General features: G+C 42.2%; 1 protein-coding gene across 2 annotated transcripts in view; it reads right to left on the bottom strand.

The window, feature by feature from the left end:
• glt8d1 (glycosyltransferase 8 domain containing 1) overlaps positions 1 to 12,271 on the bottom strand; it is a 40,767-nt gene extending 28,496 nt beyond the window's left edge. Inside the window, exons 1-5 of one of the 2 annotated variants that reach the window (XM_078543365.1) lie at positions 12,167 to 12,271; positions 2,252 to 2,307; positions 1,703 to 1,801; positions 545 to 731; positions 314 to 428 (exon numbers count right to left, since the gene is read on the bottom strand). In XM_078543365.1, coding sequence (XP_078399491.1) covers positions 314 to 428; positions 545 to 731; positions 1,703 to 1,801; positions 2,252 to 2,267 — 417 coding nt within the window. In that variant the 5' untranslated portion in view covers positions 2,268 to 2,307; positions 12,167 to 12,271. The remainder of the gene's footprint in view (positions 1 to 313; positions 429 to 544; positions 732 to 1,702; positions 1,802 to 2,251; positions 2,308 to 12,166) is intronic. The other variant, XM_078543366.1, reaches the window with a different exon arrangement.
• Between the last annotated feature and the right edge of the window lie 36 nt (positions 12,272 to 12,307).

Below are 12,307 nucleotides of genomic sequence, written 5' to 3'. Positions count from 1 at the left end.
AAGAAAAAGATGTAAGGCAATTGGCAACAGGGCCAGAGCATAGTTTTGGAGAATTTTGTTTTTTAATCTTTGCAATGATTTGTGATCTAAAATGCACTGCCTGAAGGGTGGTGGTACCAGATTCAATAGTAACTTTCAAAAAGAAATTGGATGTATACTTGAAAATGAAAAAAAAATGCAGAGCAGGGGAATGGAATCAATTAGATAACTCTCTCAAAGAGCTATCATAGGCACAACAAGCCAAATGGCTCCTTCTATATTTTATGATTCTATATTTAATACATACAGACACACATGCAAAGCAGTTACTCACTGGTTTTACTTCAGTTGAATCACCCTCAACTTGGACTTTGCCTTTCAAAATGTGAGGATCAAATCCAAGAATTTTATACTTGATACCCATCAGTTCTTGCTTCTGAAGCCAAGCTCTAAACCAAATGGCAAGATTAATTACAATTGTTTAATTCTAGTCTTATATTAAACTAAATGCAGAACATAAACAGGTTTGATTCTTTTTTGCAGATTAACAAAAACACAAGTTTACCTTAAATGACCAATGGTATCATTTGTCGTGACTATATAAAAGACCACATTTGACCTGGTGTTACTATATATACTGTTTACAGCTGCTATTACGCCTCCGAGTCGCTCTTCTACAGCTGGGATTAGAATTGGAATCTCTTCACCAGTTCTCTCTCCTGCAAACCTCTGTACTCCACCATATCTTGATTCTACAAAGTTAAAATTGAAGAACAAGAGGAAGCAATTTACAAACTGAGGAGATAATGCTTTAACCTTCTTTAATGTTAGCTGACAGGGAGCAAAAGTGGACACTTCTGGTTTCCCAGTGACTCAATTGTGATTCCTACAATAACTGGTTGTTTAGAAACAGTTGGTTATGTTCCTTAAAAATGTCAGGAACTTGATAATATATCTCCTGTATATTTGATTGTATTATGACTGTCCTTACTCACTGTTTTAATTTTCTGTTGATTTAAAAATGAAATAACTTAGTAATGAATAGTTGCTAAATCAAACAAACCTCTTTTTGCATGTTAGATTTGGTCATTTGACTGATGTTCAGCAGATAAGTAACAATATACTCATAATAATCAAATGAATACAAACATGTTTCTTCTTTGTCGTAGAAGCTGGGAGCCACCCAGCTGACAAAAAACTAATATGAACAAAGTTCATCCAGTGTAACACAAATAATTTGTTAGTGTGTAAGATATTAAAAAATAAAATCAAGGTGTTACATTTTTTTACAACAGTTAAAACAAACTAATGAATATTTTAACGATTTGACAACATAACACAAAGGCTTTCTCACAGCATATTAACATACAATTCTAGAAGATAAGTGAGTGGTGATTGCAAGATCACAGAAGAGATAACACCACTTCTAGGATATGTCTCGCATCAATAGATATGCTTGCCAAATTACATTGGGCATTAACACAACAAAGTGAATATACATCTTTTTGCAAATCATTCTTTTGTCCATTTACAATATTCGTTTCACATTCATAAATGACACATCATTTTTGAAATAGGAATACAAAGTGACAGATATAACCTCTAAAAAGCAGAACTCCAAAAATATGATAATTACTCTAGTAGAATAAAAAAAGTGTTGATGCATACAAAACTTAGTGCTGTGAATGAACTGAAACACCAATCATTAAAGGTTGCTACATACCTGAATTTTCCTTCCTCAAAAGGTCATGTACATTAAATAGATTATGGTGCATAACTATCAAAAGCACAATTGCAACAAGTAGGATTACAAGGATATGAACTGGAAAAGAAAAAGAACAAAAAGAGTAAATCTAAATTTCACTAATTTCACCTTTGCTTCAACAGAAGAACTTGCACTGAGGTACTGCACCATGGTTCACGGGTGAGTCTAGACAGTAAGTGGCAACAGACTTTTATATTGCGACATAATCATAGTCAAACAATCCAGCTCTTCCCCATATTCCAGAAAGGTGACGAGGCAATGACCAGGAGTAGGAGCGCTATGAAATAATGCCCCACCATTGCCAAGCGGTGCAGAACCCAATTATAGTGCCTCTGCAGTATGATGACTAACTTATCACAGACCAAGCCATGAACATAAGGACATGGGACTTCTCTGTACATGATTTAAATGCATCATTCTATGTGATTATTCACCAGGCACTGGAGGGGAGACCAATTCACCTTTTTATGTAAGTTTGTTTATTTATTAATAGTGACTCTTACGTACCTTTTCTGAAAGGCATTTTGAGGTCCTGCTTCAACTTTAGTTCACACCCTTTGGATCTGGAGAATGAAGGAAATGTTTTTTCATAAACTTCTAGTTCACATTTTTATTTGAAAGTAATTTTTAAAATTTATTCACAGGATGTGGGCTTCGCTGTCTGGGCCAGCATTTATTGTCCATCCCTAATTGCCCTTGAGAAGGTGGTGGTGAGCTGCCTTCTTGAACTGCTGCAGTCCATGTGGTGTAGGTACATCCACATTGCTTTTAGGAAGGGAATTCCAGGATTTTGACCCAGCGACAGTGAAGGAACGGTATATTTCCAAGTCAGGATAGTGAGTGACTTGGAGGGACCTTCCAGGTGGTGGTGTTCCCATCTTTCCACTGCCCTTGTCCTTCTAGATGGTAGTAGTTGTGGGTTTGGAAGGTGCTGTCGAAGGAGCCTTGGTGAATTTCTGCAGTGCATCTTGTAGATGGTACACGCTGCTGCTACTGTGCATCGATGGTGGAGGGAGTGAATGTTTGTGAATGCGGTGCCAATCAAGCAGGTTGGAAGGTGTCAAGCTTCTTGAGTGTTGTGGGAGCAGAACTGCAGAAGCTATCTAATATTCATTCAGAGATTACAATTTGATCACTTGCCCACATTGTTTGTCAAGTTATTTAACTTACTAATAGAATATTGCTACTCCATCAGATGCAAACATCCAGAAAGTTCACAGGTTAAGGCATAGGGCAGAAATGATCAAATACAGGAAATAAGAATTGCCTGCTAGATGATCTTTAACTAGATGATCGGACTTGCAATTTATATTGTTGAGACTAGCCAAGCTCCAGTAAAGCTAATTCTAAAATGTTGTAGAAACTCTGAAGTGAAACAGAAGCTGTGGAAATATTTTATCAAATCAATCAGTATTCTATGGAGAGAACAGAACATATTTGTTCACTCCACAGAATGCTGATTAACCTGGAGAATGTTATCAACATTTTTTATTTTTGTTTAAGATTTCTGGCATCTGCAGTTTTCTGCTTCTTTTTAGAAAATTTGAATTGCAATGTTTATATAGAATGATTTAAATCATTCTTGGTTGTATCTTGCTTGCATTATCTCCTGTGTCCACAATCTACATAGCTATTTTACTGCACAAGCCATTTATGTTAATATTCACTTGTTATGAGCCTTTCTGCAGAGGTAATTTGATTGCAGGGAGGCGATAATGTAGTGGTATTGACATTGGACTAGGAATCCAGAGACCCAGAGTTATATCGACCTGGGGGCCTGGGTTCGAATCCCACTATGACATGGTGGAATTTGAATTCAATAAAAATCTGGAATTAAAAGTCTAATGATGAGCATTGGCAATTGTCGTAAAAACCTATCTGGTTCACTAATGTCCTTTAGGGAAGGAATTCTGCTGTCCTTACCTAGTCTGACCTACATGTGACACCAGACAGACAGCTACATGGTTGACTCTTAAATGCCCTCTGAAATGGCCTAGCAAGCCACTCAGTTGTATAAACCGCTACTGGGAATGACAACGGCAAACTCAGCCCTATCAACCCAGCAAAGTCCTCCTTCCTAACATCTGGGGGCTTGTGCCAAAATTGGGAGAGCTGTCCCATAGCTTAGTCAAGCAACAACCTGACATAGTCATACTCACGGAATTGTACCTTAAAGATAATGTCCCAGACACCATCAACACTATCCCTGGGTATGTCCTGTCACACCGGAACGACAGACCCAGTAGAGGTGGCAGCGCAGCGGTATACAGTCAGGAGGGAGTTGCCCTGGGACTCAGGACCACATGAGCTTTCATGGCATCATGGGCAAGGAAACCTCCTGCTGATTACCACGTACTGTCCCCCCTCAGTTGATGAATCAGTGCTCCTCCATGTTGAACACCACTTCAGGAAGAACTGAGGTGGCAAGGGCGCAGAATGTACACTGGGTGGGGGACTTCAATGTCCATCACCATGTGTGGCTTAGCAGCACAACTACTGACTGAGCTGGTCGAGACCTAAAGGACAAAGCTGCTAGACTGGGTCTGTGGCAGATGGCGAGGGAAACAAAAAGAGGGAAAAACATACTTGACTTCATCCTCACCAACCTGCCTGCTGCAGATGCATCTGTCCATGACAGCATTGGTAAGAGTGACCACCGTACAGTCCTTGTGGAGACGAAGTACCGTCTTAAATGGGATAGATTTTGAACAGCTCAAGCAACTCAAGACTGGACATCCATGAGGTGCTGTGGGCCATCGGCAGTAGCAGAATTCTGCTCAACCACAATCTGTAACCTCATGGCCCAGCAGATCCCCCATTCTACCATTATCACCAAGCTAAGGGATTAACCCTGGTTCAATGAAGAGTGCAGGAGGGCATGCAAGAGCAGCACCATGCATACCTAAAAATGAGGTGTCAACCTGGCGAAGCTACAACTCAGGACTACTTGTGTGCCAAACAGCATACGCAGCAAGTGATAGACATGGCTAAGCAATCCCACCACCAATGGATCAGATTTAAGCTCTGCAGTCCTGCCACATCCAGTCGTAAATGGTGGTGGACTATTAGAGAACTTACTGGAGGAGGATGCTCCAAAAATAGGATGGAGAGCCCAACTCATCATTGCAAAAGATAAGGCTGAGGCATTTGTAATAATCTTCAACAATAAGTACCGAGTGGATGATCCATTTTGGCCTCCTCCAGAGGTCCCCAGCATCACAGATGCTAGTCTTCAGTCAATTCGATTCATTCCACATGATATCAAGAAATGGCGGAGGGCACTGGGTACTAGCAAAGGATATGGGTCCTGACAATATTCTGGCAATAGTACTGAAGATTTGTGCTTCGGAACTTGCTGCACCCCTAGCCAAGCTATTCCAGCACAGCCCCAACGCTGGCATCTACCTGGCAATGTGGAAATTGCCTAGTTATGTCCTGTACACAAAATGCAGGACAAATCCAACCCGGCGAATTACCATTCCGTCAGTCTACTCTCCATCATCAGTAAAGCAATGGAAGGGGGTCAACAACAGTGCTATCAAACGACACTGGCTTAGCAATAGCGTGCTCACTGATGCTCAGTTTGGGTTCCACCAGGGTCATCCATCTCCTGACTTCATTACAGCCTTGGTTCAAACATGGACAAAAAAGCTGAATCCAGAGGTGAGATGAGAGTAACTACCCTTGACATCAAAGCAGCATTTGACCGAGTGTGGCATCAAGGAGCCCTAGCAAAGCTGGAGTCAATAAGAATCGGGGGGAAACCCTTTGCTAGTTAGAGTCATACCTAGCACAAAGGAAGATGGTTGTGGTTGTTGGAGGTCAATCATCTCAGTTCCAGAACACCACTGCAGGAGTTTCTCAGGGTAGTATCCTAGGCCCAGCCATTTTTAGCTGATTCATCAATGACCTTCCTTCCATCATAAAGTCAGAAGTGCGGATGTTCGCTGATGATTGCACAATGTTCCACACCATTCGTGACTTCTCAGATACTGAAGCAGTCCATGTCCAAAAACCCAGACAATATCCAGGCTTGAACTGACAAGTGGCAAATAACATTTGTGCCACACAAGTGCCAGGCAATGACCATCTCCAACAAGAGAGAATCTAACCATTGCCCCATGACATTCAATGGCATTACCATCATTGAATCCCCAACCATCAACATCCTGGGGGTTACCATTGACCAGAGACTAAATTGGACTAGCCATATAAATACAGTGGCTACAAGAGCAGGTCAGAGGCTAGGAATCATGTGGCAAGTAACTCACCTCCTGACTCCCCAAAGCCTGTCCACTATCTACAAGGCACAAGTCAGCAGTGTGATGGAATACTCCCCACTTGCCTGGATGAGTGCAGCTCCAACAATACTCAAGAAGCTTGACACCATCCAGGACAAAACAGCCCACTTGATTGCCACCCCTTCCACAAACATTCACTCCCTTCACCACAGTGGCAGCAGTGTGCATCTTCTACAAGATGCATTGCAGCAACTCACCAAGACTCCTTAGACAGCACCTTCCAAACCCACAACCATTACCAGCTAGAAGGGCAAGGACAGCAGATGCATGGGAACACCACCATCTAGCCAGCGACACCCACACCCCATGAATGAATTTTTAAAAATTGAATGGTATTCACATGTACAATTAGGCAATAAAACACAAGTTCCCTATACCAGTGTAGCCCCTCTCCAAACTGCCTTACACCCACATTTAAACAACACATCATTTACAGATCCAGCAGCTCAAAATTGGGCATCCATGAGGTGATGTGGGCCATCATCAGCAGCAAAACTGTATTCCACCACAATTGTAATTTTAAAAAATTTATTCATGGGATGTGGCTTCGCTGGCTGGGCCAGCATTTATTGCCCATCCCTAATTGTCCTTGAGAAGGTGGTGGTGAGCTGCCTTCTTGAACTGCTGCAGTCCATGTAGTGTAGGTACACCCACAGTGCTATTAGGATGGGAGTTCCAGGATCTTGACCCAGCAACAGTGAAGGAACAGCAGTCTATTTCCAAGTTAAGATGGTGAGTGACTTGGTGGGGAACTTCCAGGTGGTGGTGTTTCCATCTATCTGCTGCCCTTGTCCTTCTAGGTGGTAGTGGTCATGGGTTTGGAAGGTGCTGTCGAAGGAGCCTTGGTGAATTCCTGCAGTGCATCTTGTAGGTGGTACAAATTGCTCCCACTGTGCATCAGCGGTGGAGGGAGTGAATGCATGCGGATTGTGCATGCGGTGCCAATCAAGTGGGCTGCTTTGTCCTGGACGGGGTCAAGCTTCTTGGGTGTTATTGGAGCTGCACTCATCCAGGCAAGTTGGGAGTATTCCATCACACTCCTGACTTGTGCACAGGTTTTGGGGATTCAGGAGGTGAGTTACTCTTCGCAGAATTCCTAGCTTCTGACCTGCACTTGTAGCCACAGTATCTATATAGCTATCCCAGTTCAGTTTCTGGTCAATGGTAACCCCCAGGATGTTGATAGTGGGGGTTTAGTGATAGTAGTGCCATCTCTTGTTGGAGATGGTCACTGCCTGGCACTTGTGTGGTGCAAATATTTACCTGCCATTTGTCAGCCCATTGTCTGGATATTGTCCTGGTCTTGCTGCATTTGGACATGGACTGCTTCAGTAACTGAGGAGTTGCGAATGCTACTGAACATTGTGCAGTCATCAGCGAACGTCACCACTTCTGACCATATGGTGGAAGGAAGGTCACTGATGAAGCAACTGAAGATGGTTGGGCCGAGGATACTACCCTGAAGAACTCCTGCAGTGATGTCCTTGAGCTGAGATGACTGACCTCCAACAACCACAACTATCTTCCCTTGTGCTAGGTATGACTCCAACCACTGGAGAGTTTTCTCCCTGATTCCCATTGACTCCAGTTTTGCTAGGGCTCCCTGATGCCACACTCAGTCAAATGCAGCCTTGATGTCAAGGGCAGTCACTCTCACCTCACCTCAGGAGTTCAGCTCTTTTCTCCATGTTTGAGCCAAAGCTGTAATGAGGTCAGGAGCTGAGTGGCCCTGGCAGAACCCAAACTGGGTGTCAGTGAGCAGGCTATTACAAAGCAAGTGCGGCTGGATAGCACTGTTGATGACCGCTTCTATTACTTTACTGATGATCGAGAGTAGACCGATGAGCCGGTAATTGGCCGAGTTGGATTTGTCCTGCTTTTTGTGTACAGGACATAGCTGGGCAATTTTCAACATAGCCAGATAGATACCAGTATTGTAGCTGTATGGGAACAGCTTGGTTAGGGGTGCGGCAAGTTCTGGAACACAAGTTTTCAGTACTATTGCCGGAATATTGTCAGGCCCCATAGTCTTTGCACTATCCAGTGCCTTCAGCTATTTCTTGATATCATGTGGAGTGAATCGACTTGGCTGAAGACTGGCATCTGTGATGCTGGGGACCTCCGGAGGAGGCCAAGATGGATCATCCACTGGGCACTTCTGGTTGAAGATTGTTGCAATTGCTTCCACCTTACCTTTTGCACTGATGTGCTGGGCTCCTCCATCATTGAGGATGGGGATGTTTGTGGAGCCTCATCCTCCAGTGAGTTGTTTAATTGTCCACTGCCATTCACGGCTGAATCTGGTAGGACTGCAGAGCTTAGATCTGATCTATTGCTTGTGGGATCACTTAACTCTATCACTTGCTGCTTATGCTGTTTAGCACGCAAGTAGTCCTGTGTTATGGCTTCACCAGGTTGACACCTCATTTTTAGGAATGCCTAGTGCTGCTCCTGGCATGCTCTCCTGCACTCTTCATTGAACCAGGTTGATCCCCACAGCGCCTCATGGGTGCCCAGTCTTGAGTTGCTAGATCCACTCGAAAGCTATCCCATTTAGCACGGTGGTAATACCACACAGCAAGATGGAGGGTATCCTCAATGTGAAGGCGGCACTTCGTCTCCCCAAGGCCTGTGCAGTGGTTACTCCTACCGAAACTGTCTTGGACAGACGTATCTGCGGCAGGCAGATTGGTGAGGATGAGGTCAAGTATGTTTTTCCCTCTTGTTGGTTCCCTCACCACCTGCCACAGACCCAGTCTAGCAGCACTGATTCATCAGCTGAGGGAGTGCAGTATGTGGTAATCAGCAGGAGGTGTCCTTGCCCATGTTTGACCTGATGTCATGAGACTTCATGGGGTCCAAAGTCAATGTTGAGGACTTCCAGGGCAACTCCACCCCGACTGCACACCACTGTGCCGGATGGTGATGGTGTCACTGGATGGTGACAGTGGTGTCTGGCACATTATCTGGAAGGTATGATTCCTTGAGGATGACTATTTCATGCTGTTGTTTGACTAGTCTGTGAGACAGCCCTCACAATTTTGGCACTAGCCCCCGGGTGTTAGTAAGGAGGATTTTGCAGTGTCGACAGGGCAGAGTTTGCTCTTCTTGTTTCTGGTTCCTTGGTCAATCATTCCTTTTTTGAGACTTTGTAGCGGTTTGATACAGCTGAGTGGCTTGCTAGGCCATTTCCGAGGGCATTTTAGAGCTGTGGGTCTGGAGTCAGGTAACGATGGCAGATTTCCTTCCCAAAAGGAAATTTTGTTTTTACAACAATTGACAATGGTTTCATGGTCATCATTAGACTTTTAGATCCAGATTTTTATCTGCCATGGCAGGATTTGAACCTGGGACCTTACAGCATTACTCTGGGTTTCTGGGTTATTAGTCTAGCGACAATACCACTACGCTATCGCCTCCCACTAAGCGATAGTATTGTATTTATTTCCTCCCCCCACCCCCCACCCCTTTGCCCATTGGTTATTTAGTATTTCTGGAATGCTAATAGTATCTTCTACCATGAAGACTGATGCAAAGTATTTATTCAACTCCTCTGCCGTTTCCTAGTTCCCTATTGTTCATTTTGGACTCGCTCTTACTTTTTACATATTTAAAGAAGCTCTTACTGTCCGTTTTTATTTTACTTGCTAGTTTATCCTCAAAGTTTATTTTCTCCCTCTTTATTATTTTTTTGGTCATCTTTTGTTGGCTTTTAAAACTTTCCCAATCCTCAGGCTTACCACTAATCTTTGCCACACTGTATGTTTTTTCTTTCAATCTGATATTATCCTTAACTTCCTTGGTCAACCATGGTTGGTTTAGCCCCTTCCTAGAATCCTTCCTCACTGGGAGGTATCTTTGTTGTGAGTCTTGAACTATTTTCTTAAAAGGCTGCCATTGTTCATCAATCATCTTTTCTGCTAAACTCCTTTCCCAGTCCACTCCAGCCAACTCTTCCCTCATTTCTTTGTAATTACCCTCATTTAAGTTCAGCACAGTTGTTTCTGACCCAAGTTTCTCACTCTCAAACTGAATGCTAAGTTCTACCATGGTCACGGTTTCCTAGGGGATCCTTTACTCTGAGATCATTTATTAAACCTGCCTCATTACACATTACCAGATCCAAAATAGCCTGATTCCTAGTTGGATCCACAACATATTGTTCTAGGAAACTGTCCCGAATACACACTATGAATTCTTGCTCGTGGCTACCTCTGCCAATTTGATTTTCCCAATCTACAAGAAGATTAAAAGTCACACATGATTAATGTATTGCCCTCATTATCTCCTGATTTAGTCTCTGTCCTACAGTATAGCTACTGTTAGGGGGCCTATAGGCTATTCCCACCAGTGTCTTCTTCCCCTTGTTATTTCTTACCTCCACCCATATGGATTCTACATCTTTCGATCCAAGGTAATTTCTTGCTATCATACTTATTTTATCTCGTACTAACAAAGCTACCCCACCACCCTCTGCTGCCTGCCTGTCTTTTCAAAAAGTCACATACCCCTGAATATTTAGTTCCCAGCTTTGATCTCCTTGTAACCATGTCTCCGCAATGGCTATAAGAGCATACCCATTAACCTCTATTTATGCCGTTAATTCATTTATTTTGTTCCGACTACTATGTGTATTCAAGTGAAGAGCCATTAATTTTGCCTTTTTACCATTTTTCCTCCTTTGACCCTTGCTGCTTTTTTAATGTTTGTACACTCTGTCCCTTCCTGTCACACTCTGGGTTTATTACCTAAATAGCTGCCCTGCAATGCTGCCATATCCTTTTGCTTTGTAAACCTTTGGATCCCCTTTCCAGAACCCTCCCCCTCTCATATTATGTCTGTATGCATATCTCTCCAATATTCAGGGTTTCTTATTGTGTTTTCATTCATCATCTGATTATTTCTGATTTGCTGCAGCTAGCTCTTTGTCTCCCTCACTAATTGTTAATCTTTGTACATCAAGTGTGCATTTTTATTTAAGATTAAATTCTAATTGATAGGATAGCCCCTAATAGGAAGCAAGATGCCATAATCAAAAGACTCCCAAGCTTTGATATTTGATCTCCAGACCCTGCCTACCAGTCTGTACTGGGGAGAAAAAAATTTACTTACAGTAGCTTTTATCTTCAAAATCAAGTTACATTTTAGTCTTACTGTCTTTTAACACTGCAATGAGTAATATTCTGCATTTGGATTCAGAATCCCAAATAGTTAGGCAATCCCATCATGTATTTTACAAACCATCACGATAATGGTGTGAGCTATTGATAAAGTTATTGGCAAAAATAGGATGCTGTTCTTAAAGTACTAAGGCTTTTTAAGCCATACCAATAGCATATAGTCTCTTAATGTAGTGTGAAAAAGGTGTGGGTGCAGTATATATATATAATATAGTTGACATATATACACGCTTTAACTCTTGGCATACTTTGAATTACTGCATGGCATGTTGTCAATCTATTTCTATATTATTTACAGTGATATTGTAGAAGGTCATAACAATAATCCATATGTTTACAAGGATAAAACATTCACACTTTTCTTGCAGGGCTGGAGAATAAGCAATCCTTTTCAACTAAACAACCACACCACCACATGACAAAAGGTGCCTGATGGTCAGCTCCTTTCCTACCCCACTCCAAAGAATGCCAAGTTAGCCCGCACAACAATCCATCACCAAAAGTGATATACTGGGTGCATAAAGTTCCTTATCATATTAACTGCAAACCCAATGTAATATTTTTAAATTTTTTGCAAATTGAAAGATTATATTTTATTTTCTCACTCTTGGTGACAACACAAATCCAGTTATAAGTGGGTTTACTAGCCTACTGCCATAGTACTGGCTTTCTCGCACAGCCAATATTTAAAATCAATTTAGAACAAAATAAATAAATCATTTTAAATTCTAGTTATTTTGTGAAGAAAACACACAATCACACACATGTAACGGAGTATCTTCAGGAAGGTGAAAGATTGCACATGTTTACAGTTCATTTGAAAAGGGAAGAAGAAATATCCATTTGGTGAGAATTAGCGAACACGCAGAAAATTAGAAACCAATAAAGTCGGATACTGATAGCAAACACTTTAAATAAGAAGTAGTGTTGAGAATCTTTACCTACATCCCTGCAAAGCCACGAAAGTTTAACTTAGCCAACTGCCAACTCAACACGAGAGGAGATAATAGGCTGTCTAGTTCCTTGCCTGAATCGCATATAACACTCAAAACGAAGGCGATAAAATATCACTCAGGATTTAT

This window comes from Cetorhinus maximus, chromosome 6 (genome assembly GCF_964194155.1).
Source record: "Cetorhinus maximus chromosome 6, sCetMax3.hap1.1, whole genome shotgun sequence".
Taxonomy (NCBI): Eukaryota; Metazoa; Chordata; class Chondrichthyes; order Lamniformes; family Cetorhinidae; genus Cetorhinus; species Cetorhinus maximus.
This window is presented reverse-complemented; position numbering and strand designations above follow the sequence as displayed.